This window comes from Pecten maximus, chromosome 8 (assembly GCF_902652985.1).
Source record: "Pecten maximus chromosome 8, xPecMax1.1, whole genome shotgun sequence".
Taxonomy (NCBI): Eukaryota; Metazoa; Mollusca; class Bivalvia; order Pectinida; family Pectinidae; genus Pecten; species Pecten maximus.
Window position 1 is genome coordinate 40706992 of NC_047022.1, and position 24790 is coordinate 40731781.

At 38.7% G+C, this 24790-nt stretch overlaps 1 protein-coding gene across 4 annotated transcripts; it reads right to left on the reverse strand.

Annotated features, from left to right (window-relative positions):
* Window positions 1–1422: 1422 nt before the first annotated feature.
* LOC117333522 (vegetative cell wall protein gp1-like) lies at window positions 1423–23261 on the reverse strand. 4 transcript variants are annotated; one of them, XM_033892847.1, is made up of 5 exons: window positions 23033–23261; window positions 6247–6371; window positions 4374–5004; window positions 2578–3258; window positions 1423–2486 (listed from the first exon to the last, which is right to left on the reverse strand). In XM_033892847.1, the coding sequence occupies exons 2-4, from the start codon at window positions 6326–6328 to the stop codon at window positions 3012–3014; spliced, it is 960 nt and encodes a 319-aa protein (XP_033748738.1). In that variant the 5' UTR covers window positions 6329–6371; window positions 23033–23261; the 3' UTR covers window positions 1423–2486; window positions 2578–3011. The 4 variants fall into 4 exon arrangements, with proteins under 4 accessions (XP_033748738.1, XP_033748735.1, XP_033748737.1 ...); XM_033892844.1 differs by lacking the exon at window positions 23033–23261 and adding an exon at window positions 14424–14625; XM_033892846.1 differs by lacking the exons at window positions 1423–2486; window positions 23033–23261 and adding exons at window positions 2517–2538; window positions 14424–14625.
* Window positions 23262–24790: the final 1529 nt, after the last annotated feature.

Consider the following 24790-nt stretch of genomic DNA (forward strand, 5'->3'; position numbering starts at 1 on the left):
GCTAAAACGCGAGAAAGATCTCGACAAACTAGCGGTCTGGGGAAAACCTTCCATCATAGTAAATGTAATGTGTTATCTATAACTTGACGTAAACCCCCACAGTCCAATACTGTACACGGACCTAGAGGTTGTAGGTCAGGGTAATTATTTTGGTGCTATGATCCAATCTAGTATGACTTCACGTAAATAGCACCTGTGTCAAGAGCAATTCGACTCTATGCATTTTTCGGCAAAGTCTTAAAATTGGCTCAACACCAGCTAAATGACAGACATAAAAATATCTAGCTTAAGTGTGCCGGACATGCTTGACCACCTAAATGGCAAGCATTTAAAATCCCTAGTGCCGGACATGCTTGACCACCTAAATGGCAAGCATTTAAAATCCCTAGCTCTAGTGTACCGGACATGCTTGACCACCTAAATGGCAAGCATTTAAAATCCCTAGCTCTAGTGTACCGGACATGCTTGACCACCTAAATGGCAAGCATTTAAAATCCCTAGCTCTAGTGTACCAGACATGCTTGACCACCTAAAGCTGTGTCCTCTTGTATAAAGACGTACATGTAGAGATGTTCGTTTGGCATCATCAACAACTTGTTGATAGATTCCGACTACCGGCATACAAACCAACAAAGTTTTCAAGATTGCAGGTTGATGAAGGGTGGTATGTTTCACTGTTCCGTTTTCACCACCATATTTCTTATAAGCCTACCGTCATCAGATGGTGGGCTATTAAAATCGCCCTGCGTCCGTCGTCCGTCCGTCCGTAAGCAATTCTTGTTATCGCTTTTTCTAAAAAGTACTAATGGGATATTTCTCAATTTTCATATGTAAGTTCCCCTTGGTACCTGGTTGTGCATATTTAATTTTGGGACCGATCGGAAGACAAAACGCGGCAGACAGGCGGCCATCTTTGATTTTGATAATGGAAGTTTGTTATCGCTATTTCTCAGAATGAACTGAAGGGAACTTCCTCGAATTGCATATGTAAGTTCCCCTTGGTCCCTAGTTGTGCATATTGCATATTGGGACCAATCGGAAAACAACATGGCAGACAGGCAGTCATCTTTGACTTTGACAATGGACTTTTGTAATCGCTAGTTCTCAGTATTAAAGAGATCTATCTCATATTTCATATATACGGAAGTTCCCCTTAGTCCCTGATCTTAGATTTTGACCATTGAAGTTTGTAATCGCAATTTCTTAGAAAGTCCTGTAGATCTTTCATATATTTCAGATGCAAGTTCCCCTTGGCCATCTTGGATTTTGAAGATTGCAGGTTGCTCCTGCTATATCGTATTATATAAATTTGTAAAATGTTTTGAAGGAAGAGTGAAAGAATGGAAAAGAAGGGTAGGGTAGTAAATGTTAGTTAAATGTTGTATATATATCAATGTCTTATTAACTAACACACACAACAGATTTGCAAAGAATCAGTAAATTGAACTTTATTAAACAAAGTCCTTTGATAAGTCCAACAGTTTGATCTGATTTTGATCATTCTGGAGGTAACAATACCATTCCAATAGGGACAAACACAGAACAAATCTTAGTTTCCTATACTGTATATGTTTGTTTCCACTAACAGTTATTTCGGGTGTAATCGGCTCTCCTCGCGTACTGCGTTGTAAACCTCCAGTACTTTATACAGAGAGTAGGTATTATATATAATTTCTATAATGTTGACTAAAACTAACATATATCACATACAAAATATATATTTGATTTGGTCTAATGCATAAAAGCTCTACATATGTACAACAATATCGATAACAACAACAAAAACAACAACAGATCACGTCTGTTTCCCCTTGGGAACCAGCTCGGCCGCGTTAGGGTTGTACTAGGTGTGTCCAGTTCTAATGTGTGCTGTTTCAACACGAGATGGTTCCAAGGGGAAATGTCGAGGAAACCAGGGAGACAAGGACACCAGATATATCTTAAAGGTGAGCGTTTACTGAAAATCCGTTCAGTTTCACAAAAGACATGCTTTCAAATAATTTAGAAAGAGAAACGAGCGTTAATCAAATACTCTCACTGACAGAAAACATATACACGTACATCAGAAATGATTCACTTAACATACTCTACGTGTATAAAAGCTACACACATCCGTACAGGAGAAACAGGTGGTTTCAGCCATTATCCTGGGAATGTCGCCTCATTAACATACATGTTCGGAAACCCTCGGGAATGTCGCATGTCAGTAAGTTTCTACAGTATACTTGTTTTATAGGAAAAAAGAAGAATGCGTCATTTTAGATAGTATGTACATACTAAATATACTCTACATACATTTATTATATCCCTGATCCAACTTGAGAACGTGAACCTGAAGAACAAACATGATAACCCTGTTCACTGTCACTGAGCCTGGGTATCATATATATGATATAGCAAGTACTTACACGGGGTCATTCTATAGAGAGTTTTAAGTCACGAAATACGAAACTGACTGAAGCACTCATCTGTGTCCCGTCTCAGGCCTTACATGGCGGTGTAAACACTGCTGTTACCCGTGTTAAACCCGTCTCAGGCCTTACATGGCGGTGTAAACACTGCTGTTACCCGTGGGACCTTACATGGCGGTGTAAACACTGCTGTTACCCGTGGGAACCTGGCACGTGCGCTAAGTGGTGAGGAGATTACAGGAATACAAGGCTTTTATACATCACTGAAATAAACGTCTACATTACTGACACATACATTATTTGTATTTGTACACGCGTATAGTATTCCACCAATCTGCTATGGTACGTGTATAATTACATGGCTCGATTAAATACCGTCCCAAGAAGTAACAAATCATTGCTATATGTTAGTGTGCCGTCCGAGGAACACCACAGATGAATACATCTATCCAATGTTCTATAATAGGGGCGCTGCACTTTATCACAGTTTCATATAAATATAACTGTAAAATATTTAACGAAATGTAAACAATTGCTTTAAAATCTAATTAAAAAAAATACTATAAAAACATTAAATTGGTAATACACGTTGAGTTACTCCTAATACACGAAACTAAAATTCTTCCATCGGTGTTTGATACCCTCGCGTTTCTGCAGTTCCATTCGCTGGGCGTGTATCGTTTCGGAGATCCACTCCTTATGTATAGTGAATGTGGCGGGACGTCTGGGGATAGTGTTGTAGAAGAAGGTTTCCATATTTTCCATTTTGACCTTTGGTCCCTCCTTCTCTATTTCTGGATCCGGGACGGTCACGTAATACGGAAGCCTCTTGGACAGGGCCTTCTTCCTGTAACAGGACATAATAATGCACGTGAGGGGTGAGATAACATCCCATTGTGGTCTCGTGATGTGACGACCTGTGTCCATTACCCTGGTAACAGAATGACGGTTACCGTCTACTCCGTTCACGAAGGTAAAATTGCGTCACAGATCGACTATCATCAAGACCTAGGTAGTATGTATCAACATGTCTTATTTAGATTTAGTAACAACATTTACCCATGTATTTTAATAAACACAAGTTATATCATTACTGAATATAGAAAACCCACAGCCAACACGTAGACAAACTCCCTACCCGAATTTTATCAGTTTCGTTACCAAACTTTTCTATAAAACCACTATACATCATGTTACATAAATCACGCGAAGACGTATGCATAGTTACCATAGAAACACGAGTATACAACTAACAACACATGATTACCCAGTACCCGCGTAGATACAGTAGATACAGTCATGAAATAGTTACACTGTCGTCAATATAACCACGAGCACTAAATATTACTTTTGGAGAAAGTTCTTTGGCAGTTCTGAACTAATATCTGGCCCCAGTTTCAAAAATGGTCTTTAATTTAAGGAATTCCTTTGGTTTACATCTTCTATGGGAAATTAAAAGACTTAACGATGAAGTCTTCGTTAAGGATATATTGTATCAATTCTTCCATAGGTTCCTTACGAACATTTTAGGTTAAGGGAATTCCTTAATTTAAAAGAACATTGGTGGGAAATGGGGCCAGATTTGAAGACAGCAAGCTTGAACAATGAACAGGTCAACATTTTAGACCTCGAAAATGTTAATGAAATACCAACACAGAAACAAAAACAACAAAACAACAAACGATTAGTAACACGCAAGCATGTAAACAGCACAGAGCTAGCTTATTAATTAGTGATGGTTAGCACGACACAGAAATATTGTGGACAGTATAGGAAAATCTATCTAGACTGTTGACAGGTTAAATCATAAATACACAAGGTCATAAAAATGGTTACATAGCTTATACATAATATGTATATAGAAATATGCAATATGTAAAATGATGCAGGGTAAACGTGCTATAAGTTGTGTTACGGTGGAGGGATAGCGGCGGGAGGTTACATACTGCTAACTAGTCTTACTTTAACTTGTAAGGATCGCCATGAACTTCGAACCTCCACCCGTATTCTTTGACATTTTTGTCATAAATTTCTGCCGTCGTTGGGCGGCATGAAGGTTGCTCTGGAATGTAAAATACTTCTTGCGCAGGCGATGAAGGAGGGACAGGCGCACTGTCCTCCTTTGGGGCATGATACACCTCAACGGGTGATCGAGTTGGCCCCGCTGACTTGACCGGGCGTTTAGGCGCATGCGCCCGGTCACGTCGTATTACAGCACTCTTGATCCGGTCTCGTCGCGCCTGTTTCTGTTGTTCCTGTGGTGTTTCATTTCGAGGCGGAGGGGGAGTGGGTGTTGGTAAAGTCTGAGAGCTGGGCGTCTCCCCAACCTCCGACTCAGACACACTACTGCCGGCCCAGCATTGGAGAGGCGTGGGAAGCTCCAATCGGGGAACCCTTTTAAAATTATAAATGGGTGCACTCTTTGCACGCACCTGCAGTCCGGATTCTCGACCGGATTTAGACGACGAACTGGACGTCGGTCTGTTTTTAGTCGGCGTCGGCGTCGGTCGGTAAGGTTTAGGCGTGCGGGGTGATGGTGGGTTGGGCGCCGTATAATATTTGCTGTCCCTGAACTTGTACATCGCTTCCAAATCTGCAACGAAAAATCTCTTAATGTATAATTTGTTAACAGAAAATAATGGATCGCACTTGCGTGGAGATGGATCGCACTTGCTTGGAGAAGACATTACTATTTAATAATCTGGGAAATATGGTGCGTTCCCACAAAAATAAAACCCAGAGGGGAACGTAACACTCTACATTTAAAGATGAATGAATGTTTCTGTCGCACCTTAATACCAACTTTTCCACCCCACCCCCTACCCCCGCGCGCACACACCACGCAAACAAAATGGCGAGAGAGTTAAGAACAAAATAAGTATAAAAATCATTCCTTTCGAATTTTTAAACCGCACTTCCTAAAAATTCCCATCACTCATCAGTTGGAAACTGATTAAAAACTCAGTCTTTGTGTGTATGTCAAAGTTGTCAAAGTTATCTCCCCTACATGGTAGCGGGTGCGAAGGAGTGCATACATAGGTAAAAACAATATAATGACCCTCAATGGGGAGGTAAGACAATGTAGGCCTCATACCACAATTAATTTCCCTGTAAATTCTTCTACCAAAGAAAAATGAAAATTAAAATATTTGAAAACTTTGCGAAAAATCCGGCTTTCATATCCTATCGTATAACTATTCCAGTTGGACTTACAGTGAGCTGGAAAGTACCTCATGACCAGCTCTTAAGAAAGATATTTCTATTTAAGTGTCACTACTCCATTATATTAAGGAAAAATCCGGACAATTACAACATATTATCACTCAAGCCTTGTAACTCCATCTATCCTGCCATACAAACAAACATGAAAATGGTGTCCAAACAAAATCACGAACGGCAAGCTATACTGAAAGCCACATGAAAACAAGAATTTATATCTAATTAATGCGATCAACTCAACAATTTCACATGTAAATGTCCTTTCAATAAACAAATATAAGTAATTAAAACCAGACACTTACACAAGACTGATGGGCACGATATCGTACTCCATCTTGTTCAAACGCTTGGCAGACGTACGCGGTGCTATTATGGCAATGTCCCATTTGGGTGAAAGTTAAGGATTGTTTGTGAGAGACAGGCAGAACAGTTGTTCATATTTGCAAAGAACGACAACTCTGGTTGTGGTTGCGGACGAATTGTGATAATCCGAAAAACAATCAGGCCTAGGCGGTTCTTGGGATATGACGGAAAGGCCCGAGTGGTTTTCCGGTTGTGAGTTGTGATCGTGAGTTCAAGAAAAGATAGTTCTGTGTTATTGTTGTAATTTTCGTACCGTATGCAGTGGGCATGCCAAGTCTCCTCTCCGTGTACACATCCCGTACAGCCGGGTACCATCCGTACGTGTGTTCCTTCATCCCAGGATACTCGGGCAGCTCCGGCAGCTCCGGCAGGGAAAACCTACAACACAAGTCAAACGTTAGTTTGTAAACTTGGTAAGATGCCTGACCCAATCGGAACCCAACGTTCGCATACGGAGGCGAGGTGTTTTGTTAGATGAGTATCAGCCGAGGTGTTCCGAGTGATATTCTCGGTGGCTGGTAGAGTAGGGCAGTAATCAGTACTATACTCAGCAACCAAAATTATAGACGAAAGTCCTTAATTGTGACACAAACGAACCTTCGATATCAGTAAATATATTTTCATTTTCCAAAAAAAGAATGCTTGTTTTCATCTCCTGCTATTAAGTCAATAATGACATAATGCTTTTACTGTCAACTTAGTTTCAAATGAAGGAGGAATTTATAAACACTTTGTCACCCAACATGTTTCCGAAATCCTGGATAACTGCTATAGACATAATGTAAATCGAACTATATATAAATGTAACTTAAAAGAATAGAAATAAACAAGATAAACTTAAAAATCTAATTACATACAAGTAACTTGGATTAATAAAACTATTTAAGCGCAATGGGTACTCCGGCTTACATGTATTCAATGTAAACTTGTATAAATCCATATTTTTTTTCATACTATATGCACTTGTTATATTTCAATATGTGACTTAAGAGGATTTCATTTACTAAATGACTCAAGAAGTTTCGATCCATGTGTATTGTACTTTTCCCGATATCATGAACCTGAACCAGTGTAGTTTATATGAGTATTTAGGAACATTATGTCATTATTAAGCCGATGTTCGCCTAAGTATCAAACGTTCGTAAACAAACAAATAACACTGTATTTACGCCACTTGTTCCCACGGCGACGCCATATTTATACCACTCTGGTATAAAGTTATTAGTTAACACCTTCCTCAGAACACTTCACAATTTTAAATATCCATTTTTCAGAAAATAAAACACAACTTATGTCCCAAGCACACAGAAGGAGAATGAATTCATTAAATATATTAAGTGATTGTAAACAAGGACGTCAAACGAATAAATTTGAAAATCATGGACAGATTTTAATTAAACTTGATGAGATTATACAAATCTACACATGTGCATCGACCGTGCTACTGATTGCCACACGGGGGCATGCTCTCGTATCTGTGACGTCTCAATAACTGTTTAATAGGTTTGGAAATTGTCGATATCCACACAATAGGTATCAAATAGTTTTGTGTTTCTTTTGTTTAGTGCGATATTCCATTAAAGAGACGAGTTCATTGTACGTGGTGGGCTTAGAACAATCGACATTTTCACCCTAACACGACATATTATATTATCCTCTCCAGAATCTCATACCAAGGTTCTGTGATACAATCACTCAGACTGATAAACATCGAACGACTCGGGTATGAGGTCATATCGGGTAATTAGGCATGTTCAATCAGGAAGAGTTTAATTAGAATATAATATAGTTTGATACTTGTCTTTGAGCACTAAGAGAGAGGCTTGATGACGCGGTATAATCATATATTCCGTGGGATTTCAACAATGAAAACAGCGACAAATATGTACACCTATAAATTACTTTACCATGTTTCTGGAAAACAAAACGTACCACATAACTCTGTGGACTTTATTTAAGTCCATGTACACTAAAGTTGTTGGTACAAACCACTTCAAACACTATTACAGTGTGATTTAAGGTCACCTGTAAGACGGCAAACAATTCGTATCGTACCTACAATATATATATCATAATCTCACGAACAATTCGTATCGTACCTACAATATATATCATAATCTCACGAACAATTCGTATCGTACCTACAATATATATCATAATCTCACGAACAATTCATATCGTACCTACAATATATATATCATAACCTCACAAACAATTCGTATCGTACCTACAATATATATCATAACCTCACAAACAATTCGTATCGTACCTACAATATATATCATAACCTCACAAACAATTCGTATCGTACCTACAATATATATCATAACCTCACCAGAAATCGACCTCGGTGATAATTGATTTCTATGATTTTAAAAGTTAATAGTGATTGCTGGACTTCGTCTTACCGCCTTTTACACGGTTCCCAACTTTACACTTGGACAGTCGCAACACCGAAAATAAATATTTCAGTTTCACTTGTTTAAACATCGAACAAAAACTTAAATGGGGACTTCAATAGTTAGTATACATTGTCATTGTAATGAGTAAATATGTTTCGGTCTTATTAAAATCGAGGGTGACTGAATTCGTATTACAAAGCAATTAATTAAAAACTCCATTAAATGCCATGAATTATGGTATTGATATTTCAAACTAGACCTGAAAGTAAAGCGGGTTGTTTTCGATTTCCACTATATCGATAATGAACGGTCTTGATCATGTACTAGGTCAGTCAACTGTACTAAAGAGCATTTATATACATTTAACACTGTCAATGTGTAAATGTCTAGTTCAGAGGATCTATGGCTGTCGAGTTAACCAACAGGGTCAGAACTAACTCGGAGTATTAATATAATATTTCTGTAGTATGTAACCTGACCATTGTCCCCCGATAGCCAGGACTCGTGTTTAGCGTAAACAAACCGAATGTCAAATGTATAGGTATTCAACCCGAGAAATGAAGACAACACCAGGGCAGCATTTATATTGGCGCAACTTCAAGCGTGTAAGCGTTGGATCAATACACATCTGGATCGTAAGATAAATAGATTAATAATATATATCATATACACGTTTATCTGTGGCAGGCCTGTGTTTCTAGGGTCCAGAACACGGAGTCAATGGGCGACAAACAGTTCCGACTAACGCTCACCGCCTCTCCGGACCCATGATTAGATATGACCTGAATGACACTTTTGTCGATTTCACAACTGAAATATATTCTATGTATGCTACTTGATCAGACTGAGATTGAACATGACTCGATTAGACTGCCTGTCAGAAGAAAACGTCAGGGCAGAATATATTACGTTCACCTTCAAATTCAAATGAGGAAGAGATTTAAACGCCAAATGAATATAATTTTAAACGCATATTAACGTTTTCAACAGAGAGCTTTCAAACTTATGCAAATCAATATGAGAATATCAGTAAAAATTAAACATGTTGAGTGATAAAACCGACGCCAGGTTTAAATGTGACTTAAGGACACACGCAAACATTAATGTCGAGATCATTTTTTTTAAATATACATATCCATGCCTGATGAAGTAGTGAATCATTAAATTAACTATAAAAATCTGACAGAGGCGACGAAATGGAGAATTTACGCATAAAATTCGTTACCATAACTCGATTTGACATGCACGACGAACTTGCATTGTCCATGTTAAATAAAACTACATTGCATGTCGTAACGAACAAGAGCGACTATATGTGTACTCAAAATTGCACTTAAAACGTTAAATGTTTGCCGAGCATGTGCCTGCATATCACTTATTTACTTCCATGGAAGCATTATCTAAATATGGTCCAAAGGGTTCACGTAAGTTTACTTTGTCATCAATTGTCAACTATTTTCTCAAACCTGTTTTTAGAACAAGGATTGACTCACTGTGCTGTAAGGTCATACACACATATATATCTATTGAGCGTGTACTTTACAGTTATATCGATGCATGCCATGCATATGATCACGTGATTATACCGCGCCTGTTTTATGGAGTGGGTATACTGAGACTGGTAATACACATATCATTAACGGTAACGTTTATAACATTGGACTTATCATGTTACATTAAGAAGGTAAAACAAATGAGCAGGGAACTATAGTTATAAAGGTCTCTGTCTTTAATGTAAGGTTGGTTTATGTTATAAACACAATGTGGCTTAAACAGATACTGGACTTTGACCGTCCCGGACCTTAATAAACCCAACGTAATCATATTACATGTATATATAGGCTGGTCAGCACTAATATATCCACTACCGTCCTGAGCATAAAGGTCATCCCAGGCCAGCCAAATAGTTGACCACATCACCACAGAACCCTAATTTGTCTCTAAGGCAACGATGTTTATCGAATTAAAATGACATAACAATTACTTGATCCAGCAGTTAGTGCTAGAATGAGCGAACTGTCGATGTCAAATACTGCTAGCGCTGCGGACACAGGTCTTGGGACTCTTCGTTGCTAGGAGACGGTCACTATCCCAAGCTTGTTATTGGTCTTCCTATTGAGTAGGATGTTTGCTGTAGTGTTGTATTTTCCACCTTACACATCAGCGGAGGAGATATTGATAAGGAATGTGACAGGTATCACTACTATCGACATTAAAAATCAATGCACACTGCCCGCAACTCTAGGATCATGTGTAGCGACGCTCGCTATAGCATAGTCTAACATCGAGCTTCTGGATTGACATGAACTGTGACGAGGCATTCTTAATCATTTACAAAATATAACAATGATTGAAAAACAATAACGAAAACATGTTTCTGACCATCTGTTTCACTGATCACACAATATACAATAAGTAGTGCCCAATAAAATAAAATAATAATAAAGTGGTGCCCAATGAAATAAAATAATGATATTGTGTTTTTCTTAAATTCACATGAAGTTGGCAATTTACGAATATATATATATATGGCTGGAGGTTGTTATGCAATGCTCCTTCCGGTTTACCCCAGTCATGGTAACTGTGACGTGCCCCTGAGTAGGACAGCTCATGGTTCACAAAAACATCCGGCTATTACTGTCTTGATAGCCAACACAACTCATGATTTTATAGTTCTGTAACTTGTAGTGTAACGATTAAGTTGGAACTGGAATGACCGTTGACTGTAGATGGATGTGTGATGTTCATGTCAGTGTTCTAGAATGACGTCAGAAGGAGGACCAGCTACCGTATCTAAACCGGAACTTCTGCTGGAGTCTGTAGCAACACGTTCAGATTTACCGGAAGTACTTAACCGTTATACAAGACATGAAAGTGAAATACGACTTTTCTAAGATCAGGTAAACAGTTGATAGTAAATGAAATAATAGAAATCGCCGTCACGTAAAGATGAAACGAATATCGAATCTGTTGCTCTCAACGGAGTACGAAACAAATTAAACCATTTGAAAAAAAAGTAAAGAACCGGAAATTCTCGTTTTCGAAAAAGGTATCAGCTAGTTCCAGTCACGCATGCGCCCGTGGCATTTAATAAAAATAACATGTTTCATGATATACATTAAGTTCTTGTTGGTCATATCCATTCTGTAAACTAACTACCAACATCAGGGTTTCCTACTATGGTACCACAGACTAGAGAGCTGCTGATTTAAGATATTCAATGGTTCAATAAAAATCGCGTGCACCTCGCATCATTTAAAAAACAATCCTAACAAAGACTTTTTGATAACATATCTTTAAATCTAATGATTTATTCTTACGTTACCCTAAATACGTTCCTACACGAACGTGCATGTTTTACCAATTCAATAATGGAGGATCCAACAGTAACTCATACCACACAGCAGGTGTACATCTATAGAACATCACTTAAAATTCAGGAGGACAAGTTATTTTGTTTTGAGATACCATTACTGATATTTTGGAATATTATATCTGGCATACTTAAAACAAACCAGTATTGGCCCAAGGTAACTGTGGAGACCAACGTGTAGGCCACATACGTCTAATTACCAGAAACTTAGTGTGACAAAAATCCCGTGCTATTTCATACTGACTTGGGAGTTAAACCCCACATATCAATGTCAACTTGTCCCACAGAAGTATTGATGACAGGTAATATCTACCTGGTCGCCAAGTGAATGTGTTTAGTTGTATACGGGTAAATACATATACATACACCTCGTTGTTTGTCAGACAACACAAGTAAACACTGCCTTGACACACAGTGTGTTGAACGCGACCCTAATGTAAACCAAGTCATACAATGTACTGTATCGATAGTTGTAATAGTCAGAACAATGTACTGTATCGATGGCTGTAACAATCAGAACAATGTACTGTATCTATAGCTGTAACAGTCATACAATGTACTGTATCGATAGCTGTAACAGTCATACATTGTACTGTATCGATAGTTGTAACAGTCATACAATGTACTGTATCGATGGCTGTAACAGTTAGAACAATGTACTGTATCGATGGCTGTAACAGTCAGAACAATGTACTGTATCGATAGTTGTAACAGTCAGAACAATGTACTGTATCGATAGTTGTAACAGTCAGAACAATGTACTGTATCGATAGCTGTAACAGTCAGAACAATGTACTGTATCGATGACTGTAACAGTCAGAACAATGTACTGTATCGATGGCTGTAACAGTCATACAATGTACTGTATCGATGGCTGTAACAGTCATACATTGTACTGTATCGATGGCTGTAACAGTCAGAACAATGTACTGTATCGATGACTGTAACAGTCAGAACATTGTACTCTATCGATGGCTGTAACAGTCAGAACAATGTACTGTATCTATAGCTGTAATAGTCATAACAATGTACTGTATCGATGGCTGTAACAGTCAGAACATTGTACTGTATCGATGGCTGTAACAGTCAGAACATTGTACTGTATCAATAGCTGTAACAGTCAGAACATTGTAACAATTACATTTGTACATTTTATGTTCACATTCCCTCCTTCATTAATTTCAACTGTGGCAGACAATAGAACAATCTCATAACTGCATTTCGAACCATTCCGCAAACACAAAAAATTTATGAGCAACCAATCGGACAGCAGGACAACTTTGAGTAACCAATTGGACAGCAGGACAACTTTGAGTAACCAATCAGACAAAAGGATAACTTCGAGTAACAAAGTTCCGCCTCGATCTGTCACTGACATCCTCAGGGACACGTTCTGTTATAATGTCGAACATCAAAACCGTTTGTGACAGTTGTATGTATTTTCTTTAAGTGAAATTGGTATAATGGTGATAGTCGTAATTTCTCTGTCATTTTGTACTCCTTTGACGGTATTGCCCTTTTAGCAATGTGCCATTCTGAACTCAAACAACCTGTGAAGTAAGACAATAGGACAAAGTATAGAACAACAGAACAATGTTACCACATGAAAAAGTTATACCAGCTTACAAAAGAAAAAAATATGACGACAATTACGCGAAAACAAAGTAAGGATCAAAGCAGCGAGAAAGCGATGAACAACTCAATGAAAAAAAAAACGAAAATAACGACGTAAACACTGAATGAACAAAATTAGAGAATAACGAAATGTGTCGTTAGTAGGACGGAGTATGTAAAAGCTACAGAATGTTCAACCACCTCAAAGTACGAAAATAACGATAGCACCAGGACAACGTACGAAACTTACGAAATGAATTATGATATACAAATCTTTACATACCAAGAAAACTCAACAGTAAACACGAAATTAAACCATAAATCACATCCAGGCCTTATACACTAACAGGTAACATAAAAAATCTGTCATTTGGAAATTTATTCATTAATACTAAAGATGACGTATAAACTGAATAGATATATGGATTGGATTTTGAAATGTCTAAAGACAAACAAACCACGGACATGATAGCACTGTCAGTCTGTTTGAGTAAGACCCTGTAGAACCAGCAGACACCTGTACGTACCTGGGATTGATTTACCTGGTATGGAGATAAGGTACCCGTATCTGTGCTGAACCTTACGACATGAGTGGACCTCAAGGGTGTGTTTGTTTCAATAAAGAAGAGCAATAGATAACTTACAGCTGGTTTTCTGTAGTGACAACTATACACCGTAAATCGTTCATCTGATGAACACAGACTTGTACATACCGCCAGAGCATGCAACATAAATGTATAAAACTATTAACCACACAAGCCATTGGCCTTTAGACGCAGTATAGCCATTTGGCTACACATTCGAACGAAAAATGTCCACTTAATATTCTATCTGAACACCATACACACTGCATCATTGGCCAGGTTTTGCTTTTTCACTTACGGTATAATTATTATTTCGCCTTCCAAGGTAAGGTCATAATGACACTAAACGCACGAGGCTCTACATCCGCCGAATATTAGTATCTACAACAGCTTACCAGGATAAACCTTAAACACAGACATTCCATTCGTTTCAAGAAACTTAGTTTTCTTCACGTACCTCAACTTCCGTTGTTCTCCACTCATTTCTTTATGTCGACCTATATAAACAGACTTCCACTTTGTCACATTTGTAATCTACTCTCTATACTGGATTGTCCTGGTAAGCCATTCCTGGTAACTTCCACGACTGCTATTTACAGAACATTGGCCACTAATCGTTAGCTGAGTTAAAACACGATACGTGAGAAGTAGGAAGTCGTCGTTTAACAAGTGTCCATCTAATGGCTGTTGCTACCAAACAGTCACATCACGCGCGCCTATTGCATGGTTGGTTGGTGGAATGAGAGGCAGACGAAGCTCCGCCTCGATCTGTCATTGACATTGTCTGTGACACGTTCTGCTGTTATTATGTCGACATCAAAACCGTTTGTGATAATTGTATGAATTTTCTTTAAGTGAAATTGATATAATGGTGATCGTCGTAATTTTTTTCTGTCATTTTGTACTCCTTTGTCGGTATTGCTCTTTTAGCAATGTGCCATTCTGAACTCAAACAACCTGTGAAGTAAGCAAATCTAGTTTTTATTTCTGATTGACCCAGCTACTCAAACCTGAATGAAGATCTCCACACTTTGATACTGTATAGTGTTAGGGCACCTTAATGAGACATACCAATGGCACTCTAAATGCCGATTACGTCTGCTATCTAAAAAGGCAAGGTCATATTCTACACAATCACCTTCCCCCTAACGACTTTTGAAGAGACTTAAATGTTTTACACGTAGGTGAAATCAGATAAACTTTAAATTAGCTTCAATCTTTGTACAGTTGGTACAATTTTCAGAACATAATTGGCGTTTTTCGGATTGCTTTTAATGTGTTTTTTCTTTAAACTTTAACTGTATAATGATAATATTGACAACCATTTAAACTATAATTCCAATCTGAAAAGTTTAAACTGGCATAACTGGCATACACAAGATCGCTGACGAGTTTTTATAAGTAACCACATACAGTACAACAATTTAATACACTACACAATATCAAATGTGTTGTATAGTAACCACATACAGTACAACAATGTAATACACTACACAATATAAAATGTATTGTATAGTAACCACATACAATACAACAATGTAATACACTACACAATATAAAATGTATTGTATAGTAACCATATATATAGCACGTTGGTCAGGGCTATTTTTTGTTTTTGGCCTACACACGATGCTTTCACACACTGTCTCTGAGGCCAGGACACTGTTTACTTTTAAAAGAATCTCTTTTTTTCTTTATCTCCCCAGAAATAGTGACATTTAAACAAACAAACAAGCACTTTTCCTTCAGGGTGGTGACTTTGGCAGTGGGTATGTATCCTCTGACGGGAGTCAATGTATTAGACAGCATGTGTAGACAACACTTCTGTAGTCCGACTCTCCGAACACCAAACAGAAGCTCGTGTTTTAATGACTGACAGCTTCAACCGACTTGTCTTTTGTAAGTGGTTTTTAACATTAATTTAAAACCCACGTAATTTATTAAAAGTACTCTGTAAATATGAAGGTATGGTCGGTGTCTATTTCCATGCTTGACTTCATTCTAACATAGGTTTCGTTAAGTCAACACATAGACAATATTCCTATTTGGTTTCAACATTGAACGAAAATAGCTGTAAGTAAATAAAGAAAATTAAAATCTCATCTCTATTGGTATATATGATAAAGGTGATCAATCACAGTCCATGACTTATGTATTGAGACCACATGAATTTACTTTATATTATCGGACACAGGGCTTGGCAAATATCCAAAATCCAACGATCTGTATATATTTATATATATGAATAAATACATAACATGGACCGGGGTGATGCTTGTTTCGAATTCCTGTGTTACAATTTCAAATCAAGTTAGTAATATGGAGTTTTTTTAGTTTTTTTTTATTACATTTGGAGGCAAAGTTCAACATTATTGTGAATTTCATCTTGTGGCCATTGAGTGGAATTTTTGCCATTGGAGACGTCTCTGCAAATAGGACGTACACTTATAGTACATGCATAATTCGTAAGAGGCAACTAAATTAGGTTCTCTGTCTCTTCTCTGTCGATTAGGCTTTCTAATATCTCCCTTGACACTGTTCCGTTTTTGGATTTGAACTTGGGGGTTCGTCCATGCGAGGAAGACTGGGTTCTGTCAACAGACAGTGTCATACCGGTCGTTAGAATGTATCCAAGTTGGACGCCCAGCAATGAAAGGAGCCATAAGATACTACTGGACCATTCCTGTGACAGCGAAATAAATCGAGGGTGTCATTCAAATTCGCCTGCGGAAGTACATTTCAGTGAAATGGACCGGGATGCCACTCAAGTGTGACTGTGGTATTACATTTCAGTGAAATGGTACTAAATGGCGGTCATGATCTTGTAGGCACTATCGTCATGGTCTGTGTGTTGATAGCACTTTTAACAATACCAACAAACCAACTGTTCGAATAACACAATCAAAGCAGCACTCCAATATAAATACATCAGCATCAACATCAATGTATTTTATCAGTAGTTTCAGGTTCATTAACATCAACACATGTCACTGGAATGGTCTATCTATCTAACTTTGGTGACGTCACTGGCATGGTCTATCTATCTAACTTTGGTGACGTCACTGGCATGGTCTATCTATCTAACCTTGTTGTCACTGGAATGGTCTATCTATCTAACCTTGTTGTCACTGGAATGGTCTATCTATCTAACCTTGGTGACGTCACTGGAATGGTCTATCTATCTAACCTTGGTGACGTCACTGGAATGGTCTATCTATCTAACCTTGTTGTCACTGGAATGGTCTATCTATCTAACCTTGGTGACGTCACTGGAATGGTCTATCTATCTAACCTTGGTGACGTCACTGGAATGGTCTATCTATCTAACCTTGTTGTCACTGGAATGGTCTATCTATCTAACCTTGGTGACGTCACTGGAATGGTCTATCTATCTAACCTTGGTGACGTCACTGGAATGGTCTATCTATCTAACCTTGGTGACGTCACTGGAATGGTCTAGCTATCTAACCTTGGTGACGTCACTGGAATGGTCTATCTATCTAACCTTGGTGACGTCACTGGAATGGTCTATCTATCTAACCTTGGTGGCGTCACTGGAATGGTCTATCTATCTAACCTTGGTGGCGTCACTGGAATGGTCTATCTATCTAACCTTGTTGTCACTGGAATGGTCTATCTATCTAACCTTGGTGACGTCACTGGAATGGTCTATCTATCTAACCTTGTTGTCACTGGAATGGTCTATCTATCTAACCTTGTTGTCACTGGAATGGTCTATCTATCTAACCTTGGTGACGTCACTGGAATGGTCTATCTATCTAACCTTGGTGACGTCACTGGAATGGTCTATCTATCTAACCTTGGTGACGTCACTGGAATGGTCTATCTATCTAACCTTGGTGACGTCACTGGAATGGTCTATCTATCTAACCTTGGTGACGTCACTGGAATGGTCTATCTATCTAACCTTGGTGTCACTGGAATGGTCTATCTATATAACCTTATTGTCACTGGAATGGTCTATCTATCTAACCTTGTGACGTCACTGGAATGGTCTATCTATCTAACCTTGTTGTCACTGGAATGGTCTATCTATCTAACCTTGGTGACGTCACTGGAATGGTCTATCTATCTAACCTTGTCGTCACTGGAATGGTCTATCTATCTAACCTTGTTGTCACTGGCATGGTCTATCTATCTAACCTTGTTGTCACTGGAATGGTCTATCTATCTAACCTTGTTGACGTCACTTGAATGGTCTATCTATCTAACCTTGTTGTCACTGGAATGGTCTATCTATCTAACCTTGGTGTCACTGGACTGGTCTATCTATCTAACCTTGGTGACGTCACTGGAATGGTCTATCTATCTAACCTTGTTGACGTCACTGGAATGGTCTATCTATCTAACCTTGTTGTCACTGGAATGGTCTATCTATCTAACCTTGTTGTCACTGGAATGGTCTATCTATCTAACCTTGTTGTCACTGGAATGGTCTATCTATCTAACCTTGTTGTCACTGGAATGGTCTATCTATCTAACCTTGGTGACGTCACTGGAATGGTCTATCTATCTAACCTTGTTGACGTCACTGGAATGGTCTATCTATCTAACCATGGTGACGTCACTGGAATGGTCTATCTATATAACCTTGTTGTCACTGGAATGGTCTATCTATCTAACCTTGGTGACGTCACTGGAATGGTCTATCTATATAACCTTGTTGTCACTGGAATGGTCTATCTATCTAACCTTGGTGACGTCACTTGAATGGTCTATCTAGCTAACCTTAGTGACGTCACTGGAATGGTCTATCTATCTTACCTTGGTGACGTCACTGGAATGGTCTATCTATCTAACCTTGTTGTCACTGGAATGGTCTATCTATCTAACCTTGGTGACGTCACTGGAATGGTCTATCTATCTAACCTTGTGACGTCACTGGAATGGTCTATCTATCTAACCTTGTTGACGTCACTTGAATGGTCTATCTATCTAACCTTGGTGACGTCACTGGAATGGTCTATCTATGTAACCTTGTTGTCACTGGAATGGTCTATCTATCTAACCTTGGTGACGTCACTGGAATGGTTTATCTATCTAACCTTGGTGACGTCACTGGAATGGTCTATCTATCTAACCTTGTTGTCACTGGAATGGTCTATCTATCTAACCTTGGTGACGTCACTGGAATGGTCTATCTATCTAACCTTGTGACGTCACTGGAATGGTCTATCTATCTAACCTTGTTGACGTCACTGGAATGGTCTATCTATCTAACCTTGTTGACGTCACTGGGATGGTCTATCTATCTAACCTTGGTGTCACTGGACTGGTCTATCTATCTAACCTTGTTGACGTCACTGGAATGGTCTATCTATCTAACCTTGGTGACGTCACTGGAATGGTCTATCTATCTAACCTTGTTGTCACTGGAATGGCCTATCTATCTAACCTTGGTGACGTCACTGGAATGGTCTATCTATCTAACCTTGTTGACGTCACTGGCATGGTCTATCTATCTAACCTTAGTGACGTCACTGGAATGGTCTATCTATCTAACCTTGTTGTCACTGGAATGGTCTATCTATCTAACCTTAGTGACGTCACTGGAATGGTCTATCTATCTAACCTTGTTGTCACTGGCATGGTCTATCTATCTAACCTTGTGACGTCACTGGAATGGTCTATCTATCTAACCTTGTTGACGTCACTGGAATGGTCTATCTATCTAACCCTGTTGAATCTATGTCGACTCTCGGTTATCGTATCGCCACAACGGATCGATGAGCTACAAGCAATGTATTTTCTATAGTTTTCATAGCGATACGGCACCAAACACGTGACTGTTGTCTTAATAATACATTTGATGAGTTACCGCTAAACAAGTGACACTCCGGCACTTATAACTCATTGAGACCACAACAATACAAGCCTACCATCTATAACATGTATCCACGGGACGACGATGAAAGTACGTAAAGATTCTGTTTGTTAATATCAAACATAAAACATTTATTGACACAGCATCGGTTTTTACTGCGGATTTATGTGTCAACGCTGAAAGCCGTCTCCTTCGATTTCGTACTTGTTTTTCAATTACAAAAAGCAGTCATGTGCTTGTGTGCATTTAACGGAGAATACATGGGAAAAGATAGGGTGAAATTAGAACGGAGTATTTGCCATCGATATCGTCACCATGACAGCTAGACGCCACAATAAATGCCAAAACCAAACACGGATATCAAGATTCCGGAAATCAGATTCAATGGGTGATGACAGAGATGATTATCTGTTGTCGAATGAGCATCAATATATCGGCGTGGCTGAAACAGTGATCTATAGAGCAGACAATGCCTGTCATTACTTGGGTACTTACAGGGCAGGTATAATATCCGTCCCGGACAGTCAGTATCGACAAATGTACGGTGACACTGCAGATAGAACATCCGGAAACATGCAGACTTCTAATCCAAACATGCCAATTGATCGGGATAATTTTGAATGGCTGTCTTTTGGGTGTTATATGGGTGTGTATGGTCCCATCAGTCCACATCAGGTTGGTTGAGGGCTGACTTTTGTAGACCTACAATCCAATATGGCACTTTTCCCGTGCGTATCAACGTGAAAGGAATTAACTGTTCGTGGGTAAGAGCGGACTAATATAGGGAGCTTTTGTGGCACGAGGAATATGTCTTCGTTTTCCAACCCAAACCAACCCAAACCAAACCAAACCAAACCATAATACATACCATGTATCAGGCGGTCACTGCAGCCTTTCCCTTCTGAACGCCTCACTTTGTGTGTCTAGATTCCCACCTTTATGTTCAGTGTTCAACCCTCTAACCAGACTTCCTACTCTCTGTATCAGTTTGAATGGCTTGGCGGTAATGAATGTTTTTACCAGTATAAGTTGACCAGGTGAGACGGTATGTCCAGGTAAAGGAGCCTCGGTTTGATGGCACCATAAACTGGGTTGTGGACACCGTTTCACATGGTTTTAGCCGTCGTTAGGACATAAACTCCAAAATGAGGAGAAGTAAACAAATAAAACACAGCTGTTTAAACTGTTATTCTATAATTCTCCTGGTCACTGAAATCCGTCACTGTCAAACTTTACAACATAGGATAAACATCAAGCCAAGTCACTTCCGTTATGACAGAAACTGTCGGATTATGAACATCCATGAAAACCCCACAGCCAAACGTAAAACAACATGCAGTGTCGCATTAGTTCCCTCGTGTCGCAGTTAAAAGGCCACATATAAACTTACTACAGCCAGATTATAGTCCTACGTCAACTTAGAACGCCTCTTATCATATAAATCCTAATTATATCGCGTACATTGTTAAATAAGTCGGGGATTATCCTATTGTCACTCAATCTCAAAGGTTTTCCTAATCTCAATGAGTGAGTCAAATAAAATAAAGGGATTAGTACCTTTCTAGAAAAAAACCCGTTACGTATACATAGTCTGCCTACGTACAGAGTATGCAAAACACAATGAAGGTGTACGTTAATACAGATAATTGATTGGATCTTCTATATATTTGCATGTTTTCAAATTAACATATCTCGACCAAACCGTTAGAACAACTGTGTTCGGAAGTGGTTAGTATTATAGTAACATGGCTACATTTATTTATTCAATCCTCCATCACGTTCAGAGTTATTTTCTACCCCATTCCTACAACTGACCTCCAATGCTTCTCTCGCTACTTTATTAAAGAAGATGGTAGTTTTCATGCCAAAACGATTTCAACTAATTTCATTGTTTATAAAAGAGTTTTTCTAATGCAATATAACTATAAACGAACATTAACTTGTTTTCCTTTTCAGTATTGGACTAATTTCAATTTTCGAATCATGGAGAAAAACATATTGTCCGTTGGAATGTTACCTCCAATGTAACAGGGTGGCTATACCATGTAAACAACCGACAACCTGGTAAAGACTCCGTGAACCCCGAGGGTACGACAAACTTACAGGGAGCAATGTATATAGGGGAACACACTATGTCTAATGGCGTACAAATCCATTGATCATTACCCAATGTCGTCACTTTGTCTCGTGACTAGACAGCGTCCATAGGGCATTCTAGTGGTGGTATGGGATTTGTAACGTCCCTAGGCCACAACTAGATGATATGTGTCGATAGCATTGTCCATACTGGGAGTTAGAGTAAGCTCCACTTTAAATTACGAAAAATTATTGTAAATTGCAATATACCGACGAAGAGAGTATTCCTTTGTGGTAGTGTAGCCTCCACTAGTAAATTAAATTTTGTCATAGTTAATTGTCAGACCGTCAACTGGTGGCCAAGAAAACATATATCGGTCTTGGATAGTCTGGAACAACGTTTGGTCAGAAACTACGCCTTTCGTGAAATAATCTTATGCAATTGACACAATTTTCACCATACAAGTACAAATCTACTGCGAATGATTCTAAAGTAGGGTTCTCTTAGAGTTCAGTCGTATGTACTTCTACTTATTGATGTATGTACTTCTACTTATTGCTGTAAGTATAATATTGCATGGCCATCGACAGCTAAGTCAGTTAACATGAAAGAAAAATCGACAGTATATGTTGTTGATTTTGTAAATGAAAATAAAAATGCACATCAGGGTTCAGAATACTCCAGTCTCCCTACATATCATAACGGACGTACACTGGCTTTGCCGAGATACACATACATGTAATATGTCCATCTTGAGTATATTTTTTTTGTGGAATTTAAAACCTCTGAATTAGTTCCCTGACCCATATCAATTCTATAGGCCCAGCCTAGCCTAATACACAATAGTTACATTGTATCTGGTACGACCGAGCTTATCTCTCCGATCACCTAACTTAAGTCAACTTTACATGTATATCGGAGACAACATTGTTCTAAGTATTATATATATATACCGGTAATAAATCTGGTCTGATATACAACCACTATACAGCCTCGTATTGCCAATATAACAGAGACATTTATTTGTCATATAAGCGTGTTCACACAGGTGATCAACAGTAATTCACCACTTATATAAAACACGGCTACCGTTTACAGGTACACACAGGTAAAAATCTAATGTATGATGAGGAATTTTACTTACCTCTAGAATTGATCAGTATTCCTAAATTATATAAGTGTTGTTAATTTCTTGGCACATCTCATAGTTTATCACGGTAAAACGGTAAAGGTGTTCACTTCCGTCCAATCAAGTGTTATTGTATAGTTAGTATGAAGGTCGCCGAAGTGTGACGCCTCGTTTTGCGAGTTGCTATAGACGCGAACGGGCCGGACTAATGTTTGTTTCCATTCACCGGAGAGCCGCCTCAATGCTTGACTAGTGACGACACCGCACACCTATATCATATATACCAATATACCTTCGATCACCTGTACTACTCGGCGGTAATTAACTCACAGGCAAACCTGACGCATACCGCTGTGTAGGATGTCTATGGGATTTAAAAGTAAATCGGTGTTTTAGAATCGGACGGGGTGACACGGGCAATCGTTATCTATCCAGATCGCATTTTAAATACATCATAGTCTCAATTCAGTGGTAAAGGACGAGTCTCTGAAGACCAAAAAATTCAAGTTTTAGAAGTGTTTAAATATGCCGCAATTAATTACAGCTGATGTTGTTTTTAAACACTGATATGAGCGATGAGTGTATGAGCGACATGGAACACCCTTCATTTGCGGAATACATTTCATATTTATACTACATTTAGTTTTCTTATGTATTGTGTCTCTGTAAGAGAAAAGTGACTCGATTTACACTGGTATGACTGATTTTCTATATAGGACTCCTTTAAGACATTACTTTCAGCTCCTTTAACCAATCAAAACTAACGTTACTTACAGTGACGTCATTTTTTCATGTTACTAGGACTATACTCATTTTATTTGATGTGTTCTCATTATAAATAGAAGTTTACAAAACGTGCATTAAGCTGATATCTAAAGAATGTGAATAGTTACATTTATTCGTTTTGTTGCTATGACTGCAGACATATCGATCAGGTTAATATGAGTTGTCTTTCCCCCACACCTCAGGCCAGGTAAGAGCGAGTTGTCGTTCCTGTAATCCTCAGTTATAGTCATAAGAGTGGTCTTTCCTCAGCATGATCAAACCGAGTTAGAGCGAGTTGTCTCTCCTGATACCTCAATCAGGGTAATAAAAGTTGTCCTTTCCTCAACACGTCAAACCGAGTTAGAGCGAGTTGTCGTTCCTGATACCCTCAATCAGGGTAATAAAAGTTGTCTTTCCTCAACATGTCAAACCGAGTTAGAGCGAGTTGTCCCTCCTGTAATCCTCAATTATAGTCGTACGGCTACCGGATGAAGCGAGGCGGTAAGGTAAAAAGCAGAGAGCGAGGTGAGTTTTAAAGCTGAAATTATGTAGTTATATTATGTATTGTACCTACCCCAGCGTTACGGTGTCTCCTAAATAATGTAGATTTATAAGTTAAAAATAAACACGGGAAATGATACTTTTATATCAAAACTCTGCGTGAAATCAGCTGTGGATGTGACTGTCGCATCAAATTTGCACATTTTACATATAAACACGGATTAAATATAACTTTCTGACTGTTTGAGTAGAAACATATACGTCTCGTGCATTGACAATGACATTCATCATGATTCTGTCTTGGCTACGTTTTACAAAATATCGAAATAAAGTTAGCATCGACTGTACGGGTTGTAACACAAACAAATCTAGGATTGTGTACGGTCTATAGCGATGTGATTGGACGGTGTGATGTGATTTGTGTATGCACCAAGATTTTGGCCTGGTAGTGTACGTACACCGTACAAAATTCAATACAACCGCGTGTCGAGAAAATGTCTGGTAGTT

What these genes read in the sequence shown, in the direction of transcription:
- LOC117333522 (XM_033892844.1), bottom strand. Translation starts at nt 14,449, where the DNA reads ATGAGTGGAGAACAACGGAAGTTGAG. An exon ending in TGGCATGCCCACTGCATACG is followed by an intron (nt 5,005 to 6,246) that starts GTACGAAAATTA and finishes TTTTCGTTGCAG; the next exon opens with ATTTGGAAGCGATGTACAAG. An exon ending in GGCGATCCTTACAAGTTAAA is followed by an intron (nt 3,259 to 4,373) that starts GTAAGACTAGTT and finishes GTCCTGTTACAG; the next exon opens with GAAGAAGGCCCTGTCCAAGA.